The sequence below is a fragment of the Furipterus horrens genome, unplaced genomic scaffold, assembly GCF_987537825.1.
Source record: "Furipterus horrens unplaced genomic scaffold, mFurHor1.1.pri manual_scaffold_10, whole genome shotgun sequence".
Lineage (NCBI taxonomy): Eukaryota > Metazoa > Chordata > Mammalia > Chiroptera > Furipteridae > Furipterus > Furipterus horrens.
The window spans coordinates 26,865,622-26,890,536 of NW_028327180.1; the positions used below are offsets into that span (position 1 = coordinate 26,865,622).

General features: G+C 34.7%; 1 protein-coding gene across 1 annotated transcript; it reads left to right on the top strand.

Moving 5' to 3' along the window:
- The first annotated feature begins 626 nt into the window (after positions 1–626).
- ASIC5 (acid sensing ion channel subunit family member 5) lies at positions 627–23,978 on the top strand. The gene is made up of 10 exons (XM_090288841.1): positions 627–681; positions 3,431–3,737; positions 8,484–8,721; positions 10,597–10,722; positions 12,542–12,691; positions 13,608–13,755; positions 15,143–15,199; positions 15,692–15,860; positions 21,718–21,809; positions 23,730–23,978. The coding sequence occupies exons 1-10, from the start codon at positions 642–644 to the stop codon at positions 23,918–23,920; spliced, it is 1,518 nt and encodes a 505-aa protein (XP_090144967.1). The 5' UTR covers positions 627–641; the 3' UTR covers positions 23,921–23,978.
- Positions 23,979–24,915: the final 937 nt, after the last annotated feature.

Below are 24,915 nucleotides of genomic sequence, written 5' to 3' on the forward strand. Positions count from 1 at the left end.
ACAATCATGCATATTCTTCAGTTTATAATTTAATATAAAAAAATTCTCGTAATTTCTTGAAAGTGTTAAAATAAATGCATATGTGATCTTTGTGCTTTACTGAATTTATATGCTCTTAGCAATTATTTCTTCTTATGGAGCTATTTTCTGGTGCTTTATTTTGTCACTTTTATTGATTGCTATTTCTGTTTTGAAACTGCTTCACCTGTTACTAAAAAACTTCCACTAGGAAAAGACATCTTTACCCCCAAGATTTCATTCCAATTGCATTTGGATTCAGACTTGTACACAGAGAGAGGTGGAAGTAAAGGCTAAGGAGACTCTGCTGGGTGGGCCCATTAACACCTGTTAGCCAGGTCAGGGATACTTGAAACCACAAATATTTGTAACAACTGTCTCTAATTTCTTTTTGGGGGGGTTTCAGTTCATGATAGCTTTTCATCAGTCCATAAATGCATGTAGCTGGTTCTGCGAGTATTCTTGGTTTGCAAATTACATGCTTTCTGAGGCAGAACATAGCAACACAAACATTTAAATTGCCCCCACGTTTTTACAACCTCAAATATAAAGCTCACAAAAGGAACATCATTATTGATGAAAACTGGATATACCGCACGGACTCCCACTTACTGAAATTACAAATGGAGCAGACTGAGAAATCAAAAGTCTATGCTGAGAAAGGTGGGTAAAGAGTAAAATCCTTAGAACAGTTACAATGTTCATTTCCAAAGGCTAGAAATTAGCAAAGGGAAAGGGGGATTGCTTTTCAATACTTACTTGAATATAACACAAGTAATAGGTTTTGGTTATTTAGGAATAATTTATATGATGAAGTGAAAAATAGTTTTTAAATATTACTCTATAGTAGAATATTTTTGTTGTTTTATTTTGGTGGTGGTTGTATTTTTTGAAGGAGGTTTCTATTTATCAAGTACCTACCACTTTTATTTTTTTAATATAGAAAAATGTATTTGATGTTCTGCAAAGTGTTTCTGTAAAGATCAGTATTCAATGCAAGGGCCATTTGCCATAATTCCATAGTGTATACTTCAGTCAGGAAAATAAGATGTTTTGTGCTTTGTAGGCTGATGGGCTGTTTACTAGACCAATCCTAATCTTCCTCCCAATAATACATCACCTTGTTTCTTCACTACTTAATGCAAATAGTATTTATAAAGGTTCTTTTAAAACCCTAGCAAATAACTGAGAATACTCCAGTACAGCCAAAGCAATTGTCAAGATGTAGATCTATATTAAATGAATGAATATTTGACAGCTGAAGTTGAAACATATGTATTTTTCAGAGTAACGTGTGCAACCAGTTGTGGCCCAATTGCTGGTTTCCACATTACTCTCCCCTTTCTAACAACTTCGGTCCCTGTAGCAGGAGATTGAGTTATCCTTCTTTCAGAGTCAGTTCTTTGTATGTGTTTGTAACACTGCACAAGAGACCATTATTCAACGTGTTTTGCTAGTAAATAATAACAATATTTTTCTCATTTTTCTGATTTTGCCTTGAAACTGTGCCAATTACACTGTATATGTGATAATTCGATATAAAAAATAGTAAGTGGGGCTACTCTAAATTTTAGTCAAAATTCAAGCTGCTCAGAATCCCTTAAAAAATATTTATATATGTATTATCATATATCCATGACTTAAACTTAGGTCATTGATTGGAGACTTATGAAGTATTAATAGATTTAAAATGAGTAACACTTGAAAGGTGCTATATGCTCTTAGCAATCATTTCTTCTTATGGAGCTATATTACTGCTGATCAGTTGATAAAAATAATACTCACTGAATTAAAACAAAAGATATAAAAGTTAATTCAACCTAACTATAAGCATTTGTGAGACCACTAAGAACTCATTTCTTAAATGAAAATATTAGTGTTTCAAAATCCCTGAATATTTTATCATTTACCACATCACAACTAAATTTACAGGGTAACTAAAATAGCTAGTATTATGGGCTTATCATGGTCCAGGAAATGTGCTAAGTCATTCCCAGGCATTATCTTTTTTTTTTTTTTTCTTTTTGGTTTTTCAATTACAGTTGTCCCATTTTCCCCCATTTCTCTCCCCCACCCAACCCACCCCTTCTGCCGCAATCATATTCCTCCCTGTTATCCATGTCCATGAGTCATTCATATAGGTTCTTTGACTAAATCCTTCCCTTACTTAACCCCCTTTTCTCCCTCTCCCCTCCCCCAGGCATTATCTTATTTAATATGCACAACAAACTCCTTTGGCAGGGACTATAGCTCAGCTCCCATGGGACAGCCAGGAACAAAGTACAATATTCCCTCATTTATCACAGGTATTACATTCTAGACCCCCCCCCCACGAAGTAGGAATCTTACATTTATTCTACACTCTTAAACCTACATAACTTTAACAACATACGTATACAGTACCACAAAATCCTGTGATATAGCAAAAAAATCCGCGATAAATAATTAAATATAATATTTTTTAAAATCCCACAATACAGTGAGGCCATGATAAGTCAACTGCGATATAGAGAGGAACTACTGTATTAGGAAGATTAAGAAATTTGGCTAAAGTCATGCAGATTATGAGGGGTGAAGCCTGGATCAGAAACCAGATCTTCCCAATTCTAAAGCCATCTCATGTTCTGAACTGTATTGAAGCTTTCACTCAGCGAAAGAATTCTGTACATCTTCTACAGAAAAATAAAATCAAATTAAACCAAAAGAAAATTTTCAATATATGTTGCCATAAAAATTTTAGGACCACTTTTATTGGGTTCTTATCAATCAATACCAATAAGCATGATTTGATTGATTATTGATAGTTCTGAAAGAATGAATTCACTTTCCAAAGACATAGAAAATAGATTATTTAACTAATAATGCAACTTTAAACATTCTAACCAAATAACCCATGGAAGTAAAACAGTTGTGTGTCAAAGAATGTGAACGTATGGACGCTTCCTTCAACCATACAATACAACGCCATAGGACCAGATTGCTTTTCAGCTCCACTATGACTTTCAGAAGAATCAGCCTGATTTTATTTATGGCTTCTAAGGGACTTGGTGATTCCTCAGAGAGAAAGAGTATTTAAAAAACTAGAGCTACTCTGTTAAAGATTATGTGTCGCAAGCAACCTATTGAAGGTGGGTTGATTTAGAAATTGGGAGGCACAAAATGTAAATCCTATGATGGCACTTGTACATTTACATTAACAAGAAACATTCTAGGGGTAGCTTTAGCATCTTCCCTTAGACCAGTGCAGTCAACACTGCTACTTCTTGCTTCCTGAATAGACCATGTAACTCAATAAGAAATTTATGTGTTACACATAAAAGGAGTCACCTGTTTAAATTTATGTGAATTGTGTTTCTTACAGAGAGCATTAAGGTTTCCTAACTCATCACTTTTTAAATTTAATTATTTTAAGGGCTCTTGGAAAGGATAAAGCTCTACCTTTCAAAGAAACCACTGCCATCTCCCACTGACCGAAAGAAGTTTGACCATGACTTTGCCATCTCCACTTCCTTTCATGGGGTCCATAATATTGTCCGAAACCGGAGCAAAATTCGCAAGGTGATCTGGTTGGTGGTGGTCTTGGGCTCAGTCTCAGTGGTGGTATGGCAGATCTACAGTCGCTTGGTCAACTACTTCACATGGCCGACCACCACGTCTGTAGAGGTTCAGTATGTGGAAAAGATAGAGTTCCCGGCCGTGACGTTTTGTAATTTGAACAGGTAAAAATTACTCTTTTAATAATAATAAGTCTCTATAACTTTGGTAGTATGACCTTTCTTGGATGACTGACATCGAGTTTTATTATGCATTATTTAACACGTGAAATAATCTCAGTTTGTACGTTGTACTTAAACACTTAAATTTAGGGAGAGAAAAAGCTTATTGAGTCTTTTCTTTCATTTTTTTTTTCTTTTCTTTCTTCCTTTCTACCTTCCATATTTATGTTAGGCATTGCAACAAACTCTGTCGTTAAATAATCTTGATCTTTGCACTTTAAAAGTTTAATTAGTGAAAAAGAGAGAAGCAAGCAATCACAATGCAATATGTATGGTAATTGTACAATCCACTAAAGGTGGTGCCAGAACTCTGAGAGCACTGCAGGTGACAGTCTGCCTATTAAAGGATGAGCGGGCACTTTCTAGGTAAAGATGAGGAACGACTTGAAGAGAGAGCTACTGTGCAAAAGTGTGGGCACATGAAATGCTCTGATGTGCATATGATAATCTATTTCATAAATAGAGGCAGAGCTATCTTCATGGATGTGTGATCTGTGCAGTCACACAAGGCCCTGACACTTGGCTTAATACTCATTGTCTTAAGTCCTTGACCACAACTTCTTCCAGAAAACTGCAATTTCCTGACCATGTACCAAGTCTGCTGTGGAAAAGGCATCTCCCCAGAAGGCCCTTCCAGAAGCTCCCTGCAATTGGCCATGGTCAAGCCTGAAAGATCACACATAAGATTTTCACCTGGCAGGGGGTGTGGAGGTCCAGTAAAGGTGGGGATATTTGACCATGGATAAATCACTGAACCTTCTTAGCTTCAGTTTTTGTATGTATAAAATGGTATAATATAAAATTATCTTCTTCACATGTAGTAGATAATGTGCGTGTGTATATATATATATATATATATATAAAATTTGGTCTCATTTTCTGAAGCATTCTTTGGACAGGTACTCAATATATAGTAGATATTATAGCATGTTTTACAAGAATTCAAGAAATGTATCAGGGTCCCAATAAGTAAAGACAAATCAACCCCCTCCAAAAGATTTTCAATACTATTGCCTCATAATGTTTTAAGTTGTATATATTCTAACAAAAGCAAAGATTGGTGCAGGTATCTAAGAATTAACCAAGGTTTCCCTGTGTCAAGCTACAATTTAATTATACTTCTGTTAAGAGTCCTGAGGTTGTTACATACCAGTATGCATTATACACTAAGATTTGTGATGGGCGAAGGGTAAATCTCTCTCATTAATGGTAGAACAAATGCTGTGAATGCAGGTTCTTTATTGAGTAGAAGATCTAGGCATGTATTCCCTTAAAATTCTTTGTTCATGAGTACCCTCAGGCACATGTCCATCCCAGTTTGAAGATCATTGTTCAATTCACAGAGAAAAGTAAGGTTTAATTAACATTGCAATTTATTTAAAGTTACCATCTAGGGATTTGAAAGACTGTTCACAGATGTCTATTAGTACACTTCTTGGGCTGATATACCTTGACAGCAGGAATAGATCGCGAGATGAGAAAACTTTGCCAAGAGACTTCTGATTATTAGGAAGGGTTTACTTTTTGCCATGGTACCGGGGGCCTATCCAGTGTACACGAAACTCAGAACGGATCATTTTTTAATAGTCCCCTATTCTATATGGTAAAATTATTTACAGCAACAACCATTAAAATAAATGAATGATAATGACCTATATGCATTAATTACAAAGAAAATGGTAAAAATTAATAAATATAAAACAAAAATACCAATACAAAATAAAATAGAAAGAAAAAAGTTTAGAACTTGGAGTGATTTTCAAATGCCTGTGTCAAGACTTTCCACTAAAATACCATTACCATAAAATTTATCATACATTTCCATGATATTTGCTAAAAACAACTCCTGAAATTTGTTTTCTTCTACTAATATTTGAGAAAATCACTAGATGTAGTGACTACTGGTTTTATTTTATCATGATTTGAAAACAAGTGACTCAAATTCTGTTTTTTCATCTTTATAATAATCAATGTACTTCTTCGTTAATTCCAAATCTACATTTAAGTGCAAAAAATGTGTTATAAGATTTTAAATAAAAGATGAAATCATGACTCTCATATAAATATAAAATGAACATCTGTCAGTTTTTGTTAATTAATGAGAGAACTATAAGTTGTAAAAATTAGTTCATAGGAGAGTACAAAAAGCAGACATTCTTTCACATTTTTCCTCTCTATAAAGTTATCTATAAAATATAACTTTCTTATGAATACATAGTAGACTTAGATTTGTTTTAGTGGGGCTTAATGAAGGACTGAGTTAGACATCAACTAACTGTGAGATAAAACAGTCATTTGGGTCATATGACTTGGGGAAGTGTAGGTAGAGACATTACATATTTAAGAAGGACTGTTTTAGTAATTGGTAATTGGCTATTAAATTGTTCAAATAAATCAGTGTACTTTTATTATCTTTTTATGACTAGCCTCTTACCAGTATGTCAAGTAAAAGCATAAGGCAAACTCTAACTAAGCAAGATTTCTAAGAGAATATTCTTAGAAAAATTTTGAAGTTTGAACTGAAGTTGAAAATAGAAGCAACACACTTTGATTTTATTCTGAACAATATACCTTATAAAAATTTTCACTTTCTTTGTCCCAAATATTGTTAGATTTTATTCATTAAGTTTAAATCATCTACTTACATTACCCTCATGGTCTCAACTATTATCAGTGTAAAAAAAAGCATTTTTAAGATATTTTTAAATGCAACCCCCTTTAACCTTTTTATCTATTGTATTCCTACCTCTTACACCTGTGGTAATTCCCTCATTTCTCAGCGTGATCATCTTGAAAAGAATCTAGCGAATGTTGCATGAGGCAGTATTGACTCAGCCTGTATGGGACCCCAGAGTCACAAAGCTTTGGAGCAGATCCTGTGAGTCAGGGAGAGTGAGAAAGCTGAAATGAGTTAAAGGCCCATTGCTCAATTTAGGGCTAACACTGTTCTTCACACCACACTGTTGTTAATGTAGGCTGTTAACACCTAAAAAAATCACTAGAAACACTTTTGAAAAGAAAAGCAAGGGTGTTAGATATACTGTAGTTAGGTAGACTACCCCCATGATGGAGGCTGGAGAGTCTCTCTGAAGAAAGGCAAAGTCAGAGAAGGATATTTATAAGGTTCTAGAATCTGGGCTGGTGGTTTTAAGACAGGCCTTGCAAAACCCAGAGCTGGGTAACTATTAGAGACTGCTCATAAAAAGCAGGGTTTTTTTGTTTTTGTTTTTTTAAATCTCTACAAGACTATATGATGTTTGTTTGGGATTTGCTTTTCCATTTTTGGTTTGATTTTTTGTATGCCCTATCTTAATTGAGAAAGAGTTTAATGTGACCTGTCTGAGAAAAATGAAATTACACAAAAGATAACATGAAAGGGAGTGAAAATAAGATATAAAATCTGGGACAGGAATGAGGCACACACAAAGCCACATGGCCCCATACACTTATCAAGAGTGAGTCACACATTTCATTCCATGCCCTCTAGCAGTCAATCTGAGGAAAGCTGGTTCACTTTCCAGATTTATAGTACCAACACACTAATCACATTTTGAAAGGAATAGAAGACATGCAGATAAAGAACCATTCATAATGCAAGTTAGAAATTACTCAGCAAAATAAGAGAATTAAAAATTACTTATAGTAGTTTGAGCAAATAGATTACTTCTGCTCTGATTGCCAGGAACACATTTTGCAATAACGAAGCATGTATTTAATGAATATTTACCTAACATGCACTACATTCCAGGTACTCTTCTCAATGGTGTAGGAAAGATAATTTACTCACTAAAATAATATTCTGAGCTAGGTGATATTAAACACATACCAGCTTTAGAAAAGTCACAGTGAAATGACATTTACTTAGTCACATTGTTAACTGGCTGTAACAATCATATCTCCATCACAGAAACAGACCCAGTATAGGTGACATAAAATAAGTGATATATTATAGGGATTAAGGCCCACTGAATCATAGGGGCTGGGCCTGTAGTCAGCAAGGTCAGCAGCCAGAAAGAAAGATAAATACGAAGGACACAAATACAAGCTGGAAATGTGTGTCTCTTTTACTGCCACTCACCTTGATGGTGACCTACAGGATAAGTTGGCACATTCTCCAGGATGCACTCTCATTGACCCAGGATTTGAAGAAGCCAAAGGAGGAAATTGTACGGGAGCTGGAGGAAATGTCATCCTGAATGTTGTCCCATATCGCAAGTTGAGTGAGGCAATTAACCCCAGTGAGTGTGCATAACCATAGCTTCTGGCCTACGATGAGTTTCAGATACATACAAGGAAGGGAATGCTGGAAAATATAGCTCCAGCAGAGCCATGCAAACACAGTACAAAGCCATCACAATAGCAAAGGAAATCTGGCTCCAGAGTCTATATTCCTAACAACTACACATTTCTACCTCACTCTTTATGTTGGGTCTTGAAGATCCATCAAGGTGTATCCATATCAAGGTCTGGAAAGTACTCAAGGTAAATGAAACTCTATGAACATACAAGGTAAGTTGCAGGATGTGTCAAAGACCTTTTAGGACTCTGATTTTGTTTATTGTATTATGAAAGAGGAAAAGTATAAAAGAGAAGCTGGAGAAGCTGATAGGGTCCAGATGTTTTGTCTCTGTCCTCTAGATAATAAGAAGTTTTTATTATTCTAAATATTGCCTTTATTACTATTGATAGGTTCCAAACTGATGCTGTGGCCAAATTTGGTTTTATTTTTTTCTTGTGGAATATTGTATCCAAAGTCCTCCATCTCCAGGAAATCAGTATGAATTCCACTGTTGTTAAAGAGGCTATTGATTTTCTTGAAAGTCAACAAAACTTCAGCATTACAGAGTTTGTCAAGAAAAATGGTTTTTATCTTAACAATAGCACTTTGTTGAAATGTGACTTTTTTGGAAAGCCATGTGGCTCACAGGTAATGATTTGTTTCTCCAAATATCATCAATATAACAAGCTAATTTATCAACTGTTTCACATTGAGATAAAGTTTATTCTCATGGGCAATCTAAAGTTTCTTAAAAATGATGTTTCATTAGATCAGCCTTATGATTTCAGGAGGTGTGAAATCCAGTGAGATATAGTTTCTTTTTCAAATAATTAGATAAGGAAAGATAGAAACAGAAATCTTTGGTTATTTTTCTTGAAGGATAGTCTTTTCAAAAGAAAAACAAATTTAACATGAGAAAATATTTTAATTTTACCCATTTATCAGTAAACAATATATTCCAAGATAGCATTTTTATTATCATTAAGCAACCAGCATTCTGTTTTCATGCTTGTGTATTGTATTAGAGGTTATAGAAAATGAGAAGGCTCCAGCATTTGACTATAAAAATTATGTGTGTTTCTCTAATCACTCACAACGTCTTGCTTTTTTTATATAACTAATCTACATTTAAGATTAAATGATCGACATATCTGGAATCCTTTAGCAAAAGGAGATTCAGGCAATTCTACCCCTTATTCCCTGTATCAGCAATTCTGTATCATGCGTTGTTAGGTGAGTCACAAATTCATGGTTCTGGGACACGATTCCTTACCATTTTAATAGCCTTCCTTAGCCCACAGTAAACAGAGAAGAAGTGCCCGAGAGACTTTTGACAGAGAAGGAGCCCTGCTCTAAACTTAATTTAGAGAAGAAGCTCTTCTGTGTTGCTTTTTATTTACAAATATATTTAAACTTATGAAGGAATTTTGTATTAGACATCTTTTTCAGTTACAAATTACAGAAACCCAACTCTGCTAAGTTAAGAAGCAAAAGGAATGAATCAAGTTAATTAAGTAGGAGCTCTAAGAGTCAAACTGGTTTCCAAAAGGCTCAGTGAGGGACTCTGAGACTATCATTAACATTCTGTTTTGGTTTCCATCTCCTGGCTCCAGTTGGCTTCTTTCTGCATGGATCCTCCTCACACAGAGCCAGCATGGCTGCAGACAGCTCTAGCCTCTAATTGTCATAGTTGCCTATGTCATCCGGTCCTGTATCTACTAACTAATCCCATGAAAGTCCCTAAGTATCTCTACTTCGGACATATATTAATTCCTGAACCAATCTCTGACACGAGGCAGTGGGGTGTTAAGGTTGGCCCAGCTGCCCGGGCTGGTGTGGCTCAGTTGGTTGGAGCATCATCTAGACCTAAGGGTAAGGGGGTTCTATTTTGGTCGGGGCACACACCTGTGTTGTAGATTTGGTCCCTGATCAGGCATGTGCCAGAGGCAGCCAGTGGCTATTTCTCCCTCACATCTGTGTTTCTCTTCTTCTCTTTCTCCTTCCCTTCCTGTCTCTAAGCATGTCCCCCAGTGAGGATAAAAAAAAGATTGGCCCAGCTTGTGTCACGTGTAGACCTCCATAGTGGAGAGGGATGTAGGAGGAGGATCAAAGGAGCAGAGCTATGTGATGGCTACACCGCTGAGACCACGCGCCGTGGGGGGGGGGGGGGCTCTGTAATAAAGGGTGCTGAGGGAGTCCTCCGTAGGTAAAACATATGTTTTCATGAATCCTTAGTAAATATAAAACAAATAACTTTTTAATGTTTTTAAAATATGTTAAATTATATACAAAAATGTCTCAATTAAATCATCACAAATTGATTAGTACATACTACAAAAAAAATGAAAACTCTCATTGAATAGAAACATAAATCATTGGACTGTTTATTACTTCTGATATTTCTGCATTCTCATTTAGACATTTGTGGTTTAAGAGAAAAAAAAAAGGTATAGCATTTAAACTTTAGAAATGACTAAAATACCCAACTGATTGTGTTTTATTTGGTTCATTTTCATGTTGAAGGATTTTGCACATGTCTTCACAGAATATGGGAATTGTTTCACTTTTAATCATGGTGAAAATATCGAAGCTAGAAGAAAAGTGAGTGTCTCGGGTAGAGGCTTAAACTTGCTCTTCAATGTCCATCAGGTATTGCGTTTCCTTAAACCTGGCCAGAGCTTAAGATACACAGTGATAAAAATGGGTTTCCAAAGACTTGATCAGAATATTTCACCCTGACAGATTGTTCCTACAAGTTGTATATAACTTTGGTTTAATTAGCTTAGAGTCCTGTGGATGCAACTGTGGACTTAGAGATATAAGAGCCAAAATGTAGAGGCATAACCTAGACATTCTTAACTATAGCACTGACTACTATTACTGTGACTTCAGGAAAGGTCATGTCACAAAATAAAAAAAACAAAAACAAAAACATTTCTAACTCAGAATGTATGCTTAATTAAAGATGAGGCTACATATTTAAAAAAATTAGACTTACATGTAAATAAGGCAATATGCTTTAGAAAGGAGCCATATAGAGATATTTCACAAATCATTGAATCTATGGTCTGTAAAGGTGATGAAAAATAATTTCTAATTAAAGAATAATGTATAAGTTGTCTTTACCTAAGTCTAGTTCCTGTAAATGTGTAAATTGTCTAAAAAGTTCTAAGTACTTTGGCTTTAGCTGTCCAGACACCTAAGAAATGCAGGGGTGCTGCCTTCAAGAGTACGTGATGGGGCTTTGACCCAGGGTTAATTCCTCACCTTCTGTCTTGCACAACTAATTTAATATTAAACCCCTAGATGTATTTGACTCCATTATTGTGGTTTTATAAATGAATATGCTGAAATGTTCATCAATTAACTATCCAAAATCATGCAATTCATGACAAGGGTGAGAAGTGAACTTAGTGTCTCCCAAATACAATTAAACTACCCCACCTCTCAATTCAAGTGAATGAGACCATTGGCTACTTTCAAAGAATTTCTCTTCAAGTAGGTTTCATAATTTCCTTTTGTGTCACATTCAAGGTACTTTTCTTTACCTTTAAACACAGCAGTGTACAGTGCAATGCATATGCCCATGCTTAATATCTGTTTGATTAATATTTTCAAGTCACTCAAATATTAACCATATGGTCACTTCAAATATAATATTAAAAATTTACAAGGTAGAATTTCCTAATTACTTTTAGAATGCAACTAAAACCTGCATATTTAATACAACAGTCCATAAGTAAATGGCGCTGAAATATTTCTCCATGTCGACCAGTTAAATGTTCTTACAGGGTCATAACAGTCCCCAGAAGAATAAAGTTCTGAGTTACAAATGGAACATTGAGCATGTTTATTACATGTGATTCCACAATTCAGTTGAACCATTCACAAGAAAAATCATCATATTTGTAAATCCATTCCTTCTCTCTGTAGTCTGAAATTACAACAGTCGAAGGCTCCAGAACTTTAGTCTTAAATGTCTTCACCTGACATAAGATTAATAAAAGAAGAGTACTGGGGTTTTAAAAAAATGGTATATCTTCATTCATGAAAATGAATTTGAATTTTAAACAAGGCAGAGATTTTAATTACAAAGAGAAAAATAATGACAAATAATTTTCTAAAACAAATGAAACAAAAGAGAGGAGTCAAGGAGAAAGCAACTAAAAAGCCTCTAGGGGAAGAGAGAGCCAGAGGAAATCGATGATTAAAATATGTGTTATGTATGGCCTTCATCTCAGATGGAAGCGATCCATGCAAAACTAGCAAAGCCTTAAAATGTCCTTCAACCCTGAAAAGTATGTCTTAGTGTTTCATTTCCATAGCTTGTCTATAAAAATATATTCAAGTCTGATAAGAAATATTTTATTTTAAGCAAGTCAAATTCAATCATGTGATAAAACAAAATCTCAAACTTATGTCTAATTGATATTAACCTGTAAGGGGGGGGGGTGTATTTTTGTGTCAGGAGGAGTTCACTGATGAGCCCACCCTTGGTTTTGTGGATGCTGGGATCATCTTTGTTATCCATTCACCAAAGAAGGTGCCGCAGTTTGATGGTCTAGGTTTGTCGTCACCTGTGGGGATGCACACACGCGTAACAATCCGCCAAGTGAAGGTAAATACTGGCAAAATGTGTACTCTGAGGGAATTATGGGCTAGTGAATGTATATAAGCATAAATAATATTTTTCACTAGAAACTCCTTTCTTCCACTTCTTTAGAACACCATTGGAAATTCCACAGTTTCATTTTAGATACTTTCCCTTACTAATGGGCACACATTTAGTGAAAACAGTAAATTCACATATGCAATGTAAGTGAAAGCCAGCAAGCCTAGCAAATCCAAAGTAACTTCAAAACTCATTCAAGATGGAAAGGCCCAGTGACTATGAGGAGACACCTATTGAACTGTGCATTTTCTCAATGGGACATTTTATGAAGGAGAAAAATAGGTGGGAAAAACAGAAATGTTGGAGTCAGACATGTCTGCCAGATTTCCATTTGCCAGCCACTTGCTCTGTAACTTCTTTAACTTCCTGAATTTCCTTCTTTTCTCTGTACACTGTGAGGTGGGTGGGGCTAGTGGGAGGTAACATTTTCTTTTTCACAGTTGTTATGAAGTTTAAGTGAAATCACATAAAGAAAACACTTACCTTATTGCCTGGTACCTAATAGGTGCTCAACAAAATTTTGGGGTGTGTTACTTTTTGGGGAGTGAGTTGATTAATATACTATTTCTATAAATGATAATATTTTTATATGAATCGATGTTTATAGCAGTCTGACTGATTTTATTAACTCCCTACAGACCTAGAGCATTCAGGATCCATGTTAAAGGACCACTGTTATTCTTATCTTCAGAGATTTTTCAGGTTGATAGAGTAGCCAAAATAAGCTAATCTAGTCAAGCTTAAAAAAATCAAAAAGGTCTTAGGGAAAAGTAAAAAGGTATCTCAGCCTTTCTTCCTGGAGTGTTAAGAGGTGGATTAACTCAGAAAAATCTCCTAAATCAGGTATTTATTTTATCTTAAGACAGTTCATCAAGAATACCCTTGGGGAGAATGCAACCCTAATATCAAGCTGCAGAACTTTGGTACCTACAGCACGTCTGGTTGCTTGAAGGAATGCAAAGCAGGACACATAGCAAAGCAGTGTGGATGTTTACCTTTTCTGCTTCCTGGTGAGTAAAGGATGGCAGCTGTCTCCTTATTTGATTTTATTTCTCCACTTGACAAATACAACCTCAACTGACCAAATTTTAACTCAAGGAATCATAGCAGAGATTTTTTTTTCTCTCTCTATGTCTACTATGTCAGCACCTATAATAGTTTATTATATATACTTGATCACATTTCCCTCTCCCTACCAGAACTCTGGCACATAGCACATGCCTAATGAAATCGGTGAATGAATGGAAGGAAGGAGAGTTTCTTTCAGCTGAAGAAACTCAAAGAGGTGACTTACCCAGGATCCCATAGGGAATAGCAGCACACCCAGACTATCAATCAGCCTTCTTGACTATATAGTAGAGATTTTTAGAGAAAATAAATTGTGTCACCAGGGCCGGTGGCTAATGCTTATTTTCAAAATATAAAATTGATACCATCATATAGCTAAAGCTGCTCATTACAGTTTTCTCAATTTGAAAAAAAAAACAGGTCATCTACATAAATCTTGCTGACCCTGAATATTTCTCTATGGGGAAATTTTTTATTGTGTGGCTAGGAAAGAAACTCCATGCTCTCTTTGCACACAGTTTGAAACATTTCCAGGGCCCTGGATATTTGAGGTAAGCATTGCACAAGGCAGAAGAGCAGGGTGGATCAGAGTCCACTCTGGCCCAGGCTGCTCATCTCAGCTCCACAACTTCTCATCTATGTGACCTTGGACTTAATCTTTCTGCATTTCCTGTACAAGGAGAGAATAATAATGTCCTACCTAATAGGGTTGTGATAAGGATGAAACAAATATGTAAGTGGTTTCAAAAGCCCCTGGCATGGGCCCTGACCTGTGTGGCTCAGTTGGTTGAGCATTGTCCCACAAAACCAAAGGTCACAGGTTCAATTCCTGGTCAAAGCATATGCCTGGGTTGTGGGTTTGATTAATTCAAGTGGGTGTGAGAGCAACTGATTAATGTTTCTATCTCACGTCAGTGTTTCTCCCCTTGTCCTTCTCCCTCCCTATACCTCTCTCTAAAATAACTAGATAGATAGATAGATAGATAGATAGATAGATAGATAGATAGATAAAAAAGTGCCTGGCACAGAATAGATTCTATATAAATGTTGGCTATTTTCATTCAGATGTCTTTCATTCTTATTCTCCCACATATTTATAAAGAAACATAGTGTGTATTAAAAGCAAAACAACTTTGGTTGTATAAGTTTGCCACAGTGGCCCATCACACACACGTACACACACACTACAATGTACTACCTTTTACATGAGGTATACTAATGCTGTCTCTGCTCTTATAACAGTGGTCTCTACTTCACAAACTACTTCTTAAAAATTTTGAGAATCATCACTTCCTTTTTTCTAGAATTCTGATTACTTATTCTTTTTAGGAAATGGGATAGAGTGTGATCTACAAAAGTTTTACAACTGCGTTTCTCCTACACTTGGTAAGTGGTTTAATATATTCTTTTATTTTCCAGATTTATATGAAAGCTGTTCATGATAATATAGACATTAAATTATACTATGAATAGTCCATAAATGAAACGAACAAAAGAAAGACTGTAAGAGGGAGCTTCTAATATTCTTAAAATTAAGAACATTAGTAGCTTACATGGACATAATGCAACAAAACAATGTCTGATATTTTATGAAAATAAGCACAGTACTTGCTGGAAAGAATTTCTTTTTTCTTTTTCTAATAAATATCTGAATCTAGTGACTCAGTTAATTCAAGGTTAAGAACTCCTTTGCTGTATTTATACTAAAAAACTAAATTAAATATAAATCCTTTTTGCTAAGAAAGTAGGGATAAAACTTGTTTTGTTAACCACTTTTTTTTAGCATTAAAAGTAAAATAATAAAGATTTTAAATCTCTGCCCTTCCCCTTGTGAAATAGTTCTCTTCTCTGAATGCTCTGTGCTGGTTTTCATTTCAGACCTCATCGAAGTTAAGGGATTATGTACAATGGGAACACATAATTCTAGCTGCCCAGTTCCTTGTGAAGACACAGAATACCCTGCTACTATTTCTTATTCCACGTTTCCAAGTCAAAAAGCTTTGAAACACCTTTCCAAGAAGTTGAATCAAAGCCAAAAATACATCAGGTAATCTTTTTTAGTCATGTCAATTATTTATTATTAATATGAATATTTTCTTCACTCAAAACTTTCAAAGATTCAATAAATAAAATTCTGATCAATCAGAGGTACTAGTTTCCATCATGGAATTAACAATGAAACTCTAGAACTTTAAAAGTAAATAAGATCATATCTTTCAATTCCTTAAATTAATTGTATGAAAAGTAAAATGAAGCCTGCTTTAGTAATTTGCTCATCATCTTACCATTATTGGCCATACCGGGAAAAATAATAATGCTTTAATATCAGTTAATCCTATCAATTAATGCTTTAAAATATCAAAATTCTTTACCTGTATATTATATAGTTTGAGTCTCCTAATAACTATATAAGGTAGATGGAGCTCAAATCATAACTCTAGTCTTATGGATGAGGAAACTGAAGCACCTTATTTCAAATAACTTTTCTCTGAAGGTACTCAGTGACGCAGAAAGAAACTATGCCCAAGACCTATGGCTTTGGTCTTTATATATTTTTTTCCACAGAGATATATAACTCTAATTTAATTAACTGAATTAGAATTCAATTACCCCACATTGCTCCTTAGAAATACAAGTCACATTTCATAAAGGAATCCCTTTTGAAAAATAGGAAACAACCTTAACATTTGTCCTTGTTTTTATTTATATTTTAAAACAGAGAACCTGAAATAGCAATATAGAACATTAGTGTTTATACTTACATTTGTTATAATAAAAATATACCTACTTTAATGCTGATGTACTTTTGCAGAGCCAAGTACCAAACTTTGAAAGCATGTTTAAATTCTAGTTTTAGCCTGGTATTTATTTTAATCTAATAAGAAATGTTCTTCTCATGTGAATGCCTAGATAGTAAAGTGATCTTTGCAAACTGGGAAGAAAAGATAGGATTGATAGGGTATAATTTCAAACATGTAGCAGTGAAAAGATGGCAAGCTAGAAAAATTGCAATTATATTTTTAACACTGTTGTCTCCTACAGATGCTTCTGTGTATTCTATTTTAATGTGGGAAACTGATTTACCTTTCATATGTAGATGTATTTTTACTTTCAGGGGAACAAACAAAGGTCAGAATGTCCTCTTCCATTTAAAATAATTTAAATGATAATTTAAAATAATCAGTATACCAAAACAGTATAAATTGGGGTAGCATGTTCTGCTCCCTTTCATGATAAATTGCCCTAAAGTTCATCTTATCACATAATTGACATGTGGGAACCTTAAATTGTTATGAATACTGGAGACCATTACCACGAAGACGAAGACAAGTATCTGAATAAATGCAGCTGAACTTGGGTGTCCAAATCCTGCAGAGTTGGTGGTTAGGAGTAACACATGTAACTCAGAAACTGGTTTGTGAGCAGGTACCAGAAATCGAAGAGTAATAAACCAGAAACCAGAAATGCAGTTTGTTAGGACAGCTGTTGTGAAACCTCAGTAGCAATAAGGTTTTTGTGAAAGTAATCCCTAACTTAGTCATGAACCCTGAATGTGTTTCCTCCTGGGGCACAAACCAGACCCAGACTTTGACCAATCCTGGGTCTCCTGTGGGGGTGGAGGAACCTCACTGAAAAGGGCTTCCATTGACTGAAGCAGGCAGAATGGAAGTGAATAGGACAAATTATGGCTGAATTTAGGCCAGTTCTGTTAGTAAAAAAGAACCTCGTAAATTGTTTTGTTTTAATTTAACACATTATTAAGTAAAAATATATAAAATCATATTCTTTGTTCAAAACCAATTGGTCCCCCTTAATACAGCTCTCATACTCAAGCACCTAGAAGCATTTTGTTAGTGTTTTGTAAATACAAAATCACTCAATTTTTCTTTGATCTCCTCACCCTTATTAAAATCCAGATTTTATTTTCTAATCATGCATCTCCTGACACAAGCAAATGTTTTTGGACTTAAATCCTGAACAATTTTATGATCATCATGAAGCATAGATTCAATGAGATGCAAATTATGGGGTACCTCACCTACCTAAGAGAAGTTGAGTAAATATACAATATTTTTGTAGGGGGTGAATTTATATTCTTTCAAAAACACAGATGAATAATGTTTGAGAATGATTATAAATTTTGTGGCTGGGAAATTAAACATTATTATCAGTGTGCATACAAATTAAGAACACAATGGATGAGAAAAAGATAGCAATATTACTAAAATTTCTAGACTTCCAAGACAACCGTATTATTTCCTTCAATTTGGAAATTGTTTTATTATTTGTAAATATTACAGTATCTCCTGATTATCAATTTAAACATAGTACATTTTCCTGTTACCTAGGGCTAAACCAATGAAAATTAAGTAAACATATTAATGATATATTTAAAAAATTAAATATATCTGGGAACATTGATTTCTAAAACTATAAACAATAAGGAGAGTGATTTATAGTTATCTTTCTTAGATATTTTAAAGAACACCACATAATTCCAGGAAACAACGCTAATAGAACCCATTCTAATGACAATTATTACTGCCAACTGAAAATGACCAGGTGGTGAGTTTCCACCTTATCTTATAAGACAGACAGGCTGCTATTTATCCATTTATTCATTGGTTTCATCTTCAATTTGTCACCTTATTTGTCCATATCATGAGCACCTATTAAGTGTCAAGCTTCAGGAGTGTGTAGTATGCATTAGGGATACTCTGTGCACAAAAGACAAAACCCTGCATTGTTTCATTTATTTCCATTGAGGTGAAGACAAACGATCAATACAAAGTCATCTCAGATGATGGTAAGTGCTGTGGAAGGAAAGGGAGCAGTAAAAGAAGCTGGGGAAGCCACAGTCAAGGGAGGATTATTCTCAGGGTTGAGGACTGTGATCAAATAAGACCATCCTGGGAAAGTGACAGTTGAGCAAAGACCTAAGGCAGTGGTGCTCTAAGTTTTTGGTCTTAAGTCCCTTTGCACTCTTAAATTTTACTGACTTTGCCTTTCATTGTGATTATGGGGTAGAACTTGGATGAGAGGGCCCAAATGTGGGCCAGAGTTCCTGTGGTTTAACCTTCCCAGGTGCCAGTGGAAAAAGAGCATGGACTTTCTTCTCAGCTTACCTCTCATGGGACAGGAAGAGGGAGTGGTGACATTTGAAAGCTGTCAGCAGTGAAATATCAAAACATATCAATGAATTTTTCATATTCAATTATATTAATACCACTGATCCTGTACTTTGAATGGATCTTTTACCCATGCATAATTTTGAACATCATTTATTGGTCATTAGGAAAATTCTCTAAGTTATGCGGATCTCCAAAATATTGATTCATTTTATTATATAATAGATATTTCATTTTAATATTATTACTTATTAGTAAAATTTTTAAAATTAGAGCATTGTTAAGGTCATCAGAGCAGATACAATTTTTTCAAAATTTTAACATTAGCATAAAAGCTAAGTTTAAATTTTATTCTTAACTGCAAATCTTATTAATTATTTTTCTTGAAGGGACAGACTTATTTGTTCATTTTTGTGAAAATGCCTGCCAAATATCATAATCTGAGTAACCATAGTTTGTCAGTAATATTTTTAAATAAAAATGATGTTCCATTTAAAAAGTGGCTACTGTAGCTCTCTTGGAATACCAATCATAGTGAAAATGTCAAATAATATGTTAGTATACTATATAAATAATTTTAACCTTGTGAACCTCCAAAATAGATATTGGGGACTCCTAGGGGGCTGTGACCATACTTTAAAAACTGCTGACCTAAAAGTGATATAGGAGCTGGTCTTGATATTATATGAAGGAATTACATTCCAAAAGGAGGGAAACCCAAATGCAGAGGAAAAACCTAAGCCAACCGCATGATTGTGTGCAGATAGAATAGAATGGAGGTTGTTGCAGCAGGAAGCAGAGTTTAAATGCAGTAAGAGGTGCTTGGATTCTGCATACACGTGTATGTTAAAGATAAAACAAATATTTACTGCTGGATTGGCTTGCAGTGTTATTAAATTATAAGTGGGAGAAAAATGAAGATTTTGACTTGGAGTATATTGAACTTGAAATATCAGTTGGACATCCAAGTAGGAATACCAGGAGGCAGTTGGATATGTCATAGAAGTTTGAGAAAGACATCGTATCTGGAGACTGAGAGTGTGAAGGTGTCTCAGACTACAGAAAATATTATCACTTTAAAATACTCTCTGGCCACTCTGGTCACATATACAAACTTTTTTTACCTTTTATTTTTACACTTTTTAAATTACAGTTTACATTTAATATTATTTTGTATTAGTTTCAGGTGTACAGCATGGTGGTTAGATAATCATGTACTTCCCACAATGTTCCCCCTGATATTTCTAGTATCCACTTGGCATCATATGTAGTTATTACAATATTATTGGCTCTATTTCCTTCACTGTACGGTACTTTGCAGCCCCATGACTATTCTGTAACTACCAATTTGTACTTCTCAATCCCTTCACTTTTTCACCCAGTCTCCCAAACCCCCACACTCTGGCAACCATCAATCTGTTCTCTGTATCTAGGAGTCTGTTTTTTATTTTATTTTATTTATATATATATATATTTTTTTAGATTCCACATATAAGTGAAATCATATGGTATTTGTTTTCCCCTGACTGACTTATTTTGCTTAGTATGATACCCTCTAGGGCCATCCATGAAACTAAAAAACTGAGTCTCTGCCCTAATATATTAATAACCTAAAAGACTACCATTTATTGTACATTCAATATATGCCAATTCTTTAATACATTATTTATTTTCTCTTTGATATAACTCTAAAATCCTGACCCTAAAATCTTGACTACAGATGAAGAAACCAGAACTCAGTAAAACCATTTAGTTTCTTCAGGATCACATAAATAAGAATGGACAAAATCAAGATTTGAGTTAAATTAGACACACAGTTTAATGTTGGTAAATACTTGAATCTACTCAATAGGTACTTATGAGACCTATCTGGAAAAAGTTGAGCCATTATTAATGTAACTAGAATAGTTTGTGTGAAATCATGTAACCTGATAGCCAAGGAGAGTGGACTGGAACGTGCATGCATGAACCATGATGCTACACTGTTCTAGTTCATGGGGGTGGTAGACACAGTTGAGTGAGCATGTGTACTGTGTGGCCATGGCATTCAAAATGACTGAGTGAGTAGAGCAATGAATCTGCATCAAATTTTGTGTTAAGCTTTAACATTCCTCTGTGGAAACTATTTGGATGATTCAGAAGGCTGCAGCTATGGGCAACTGGTGATTGGCAGCTTCATCACGACAATGCGCCTATTCATGCATTACATCTTGTGCAGATCTTTTTGGTGAAACATCAAATCACCCAGGTGACTCAGCCCCTCTACAGCCCAGATTTAGCACCCTGTGACTTCTGACTCTTTCCAAAACTAAAATCACCTTTGAAAGCAAAGAGATTTCAGACTGTTGATGGGCTTCAGGAAAATATAATAGGGTAGCTGATGGTGACTGGAAGAACTGAGTGAGGTTCCAAGGTGCCTGCTTTGAAGGGGACTCTGTACAATGTTTCTTGTATCTTGTATTTTCGTCAATAAATGTATCTTATTCATAGAACACAGCTGGATACTTTCTGGACATTTAATAATGTATTTTCCCAGATTCTCAGGAATGAGGCATAGAAAAATTATTGGGTAAAGGGAAAATTTATTTTTCATGAATATCAACATGACAAGAGGGGCCTCCAAATGAAGGTTCTATTAGTATTAAATACAATGATGGTGTGTGTAATTTCACATTAAGTAACATCTGAACTTAAAATGGGTATTACATTTGTCAAATAGGAATTAACAATAGTCCTGGAAATCCTGAGCCAGCTTAACTCTGTTTTTATCTCCAGGGAGAATCTTGTAAACATTGAAATAAATTATAGTGACCTAAACTATAAGATAACCCAACAGCAAAAAGCAGTGAGTGTGTCTGAATTACTTGGTAAGTGTTATTTAATTGCTTCTCAATTTTTTAAAAATTTCTATCAGTTTTTTTCCTTATGTAGCTAAAGTTTAGCTTATTAATGAAGGAAAAGAATCAATAGCACTTATAATTCACCTGCTGTTTAAATCTGACACTTTTCTACTCCCTGGACACACTCCCAGCAAACCTCACCTAGGCTTTCACACGAACATCTTCCCTTCCCCTCAGACATTCTCCCATCCTTCAGCAAGTGACTATTGTCAAGTGTTCACCAATCCAATGTTAAGGTAGAATGTCAGGCATCTCAGACCTCCACACAGAACTACCCAGAGTGATTTGAAAAGAAAATTCTGAGGAAGCAAAATTTAGCATTTAAATTGCCACCACTGTGTGCTCAGTCTCCATCAGACAGTCCTTAATAAACTGAATTGCTGATTCCCTAGATCTCACTGCACATTAGAGAGAAGTCATGGAAGAGACAGCAGAGGGTATGAGAGTCAGGCAACATGACAGTAGACAGACACTGGCACCTGAGCCTCTGAATAGAGAGGAAATCCCTTGACACTCCTGGGTGAGCTTATAGCTTCATTAACGCACTACAAAAATTGCAAGATCCTGAAAAAGGCCCAAGACAATGAGTAAATATAAATGAAGTACTGTATTTTTTGCTCCATAAGATGCACTTTTCCCTCCCAAAAAAGTGGGGGGAAATGTCTGTGCTTTTCTGCAGCAACTATTGTGTCACAGAGCATGATGTGTATTACCTGACCTGTCAGTGAAGGATGAAACGATTGTACGGTCATTAAAAAAATGTGGCATTAACAATGCCTTAGATGGAACTGAAAATAGTATCATATATGAAGATAGTGAAGAAAGTGATATCAGTGACTGTGAGCAACTGAGCTTCATAAATTCTGACACTAGCAATGATGAGTTCTTGGGGTTCCCAGAAAACTAGAAGAATATTTGAACCTTAAAGTCTCTTCTCATTTGTTAATGGCAGTGATGATTGTTCTTAATACTGCTGTTGATTGCTGTTCACTTTACATGGTTGAAATATTATTCTGTTATATTTTATTAAATATTTAGTACACCATTTGGTTCAGAATATTTTCTTTCTTGTTTTCCTCCTCTAAACCTAGGTGTGTCGTATGGTCAGGTGTGTCTTATATTGCGAAAAATATGGTAATTTATTTTAAAGGGCGGTGCAAGAGTAGTCAAATTCATAAAGACAAAAAGTAGAATGATGGTTGCCAGGGCTTCAGGGAAAGGAGTATGAGGAGTTTATTGTTTAACGGAGCAAGCACAGAGTTTCAGTAGGACAGATAAAAACATTTTGGTGATGGGTGGTGATGATGGTTTCCCAACAGTGTGAGTGCACTTAGTGTCATAGAACTGTGCACTTAAAACCAGATACAATAGTAACATTTATGTTATATAGATTTTATCACTTTTAATAATCACATACAATAAAGATGAATATGGATTTACAAAACTCCCTAAGAAAATGGTAGTGCTGTGTTAATATATTTTAATGCAATAGTACAAATGCTTAAAAAGAAATAGTTTGGACACTTAAAGTAACAAATTGCCATCCAAATGTCGCATTTCTACTCTTCATTCAGCACATGACAATGAATTTTTAATTGTAGAGGATGTTTCATAAGTTTGGATTAACAATCTCTAAAGTCTTTAGATATAAATTTTATGATCACTTTTTCTCTCTCCTTTTTGAGGTGATTTATATGAAGATTATTTTAAGACACCACTAATTGTTATTACTTTACTTATACCAAACTCAAAGTAATACAATCAACTCATCTTCATATACCAGTTATAATTAACTTATTAGCTTCAAATGATTTAAAATTATGGTAATGTTTAATTTTCTTTGTATGAAAAAAACATGATTTATCCAATTTATTGGTTTTATTACAGCAGATGTTGGTGGTCAACTAGGCCTATTTTGTGGGGCCAGTATGATTACAGTTATAGAAATTATTGAATATATATTCACCAATTTCTACTGGATATGCATTTTGTTTTTGCTGAAGATACCTGAAATGACCCCAGGGATTCGTCCACCTCAAAATCATCTGGGGAATAAAAATGACATTGAAGAATGCTGATGTTCACTTAGGACAGAAACTTTTGTTTTTTATTTTCTTCACAATATTTTCACATTTATTCATGACTAACTCATTGTTATGTAATTTTATGTTATAGTTTTGGGAACTCAATAAACCCATTGTAAATATCTATCTTCTTACACATATTTTTATCTCTGTCTGTCTGTATTTATATATATATATACACACATATATATGTGTATATATATGAATTTATACATAAATGAAAAGCAGGTACTATCTAGTTTTATATACACCATTGAATTCCCAGCACTGAGAACCGTAGATATTGTATAGTAGCATTTCATAATTTTTAAAAAATGAATGGATGTTTTTGTAATGGAAAATGTCATTCTTTATGACTAGTTATGTAAATTAGACCTGATAAATAAACTGTATATGAGGAGACAAGATACTTCTTTATCCAGGAAATAATATACATAGTTTGTGAATTATAAAACTTCTGAGATTTTCATTTTCCCTAAAATTGAACACAATTTTATTTATTTATTTTGTCCTAAGAGTTCTATTGTATAACTGAATTTTGGAGTGGCAGGATCTATATCTATTTCCTATACAGATGGATACCTCAAGTAAGTCTATTTGAAAATAGTTAAATCTGTAGTATATTGGGAGTACACAGTGTTTATCATTTTCTCCAAATACCTGTATGTACTTATTAAATCTAGAAAGGAAATTCAAGTGTTGTAGTGACCTCTTCATTACCCCTCAATCATCCTATTTTCAGCATCTAGGAATATTCAAGCAATGGTGAATTGTCCAGAAGCCTTATCAAACGTATTTAAGCAATAATTATCAAATTATAGAATGCTAACCCTAAATTCTATCTGGTAATTACTGCTCGGTCTATTTCTTTCCCCACCACATGAGAAAAACTCCTAACAATGTGAAGATGTTTTCAAGTTTAATTATGAGCAAGTGCTATTGCCATAGGAATGAGATCAATGCAATTTGACAATTCTCAGTCAAATTAA

Coding starts and splice junctions, on each gene's coding strand:
- ASIC5 (XM_090288841.1), top strand. CDS start 642: ATGGAGCAGACTGAGAAATCAAAAGTCTATGCTGAGAAAG. Junction 12,692..13,607: donor TAACAATCCGCCAAGTGAAG/GTAAATACTGGC, acceptor TTTTATCTTAAG/ACAGTTCATCAAGAATACCC. Junction 15,861..21,717: donor CAAAGCCAAAAATACATCAG/GTAATCTTTTTT, acceptor TTTTATCTCCAG/GGAGAATCTTGTAAACATTG.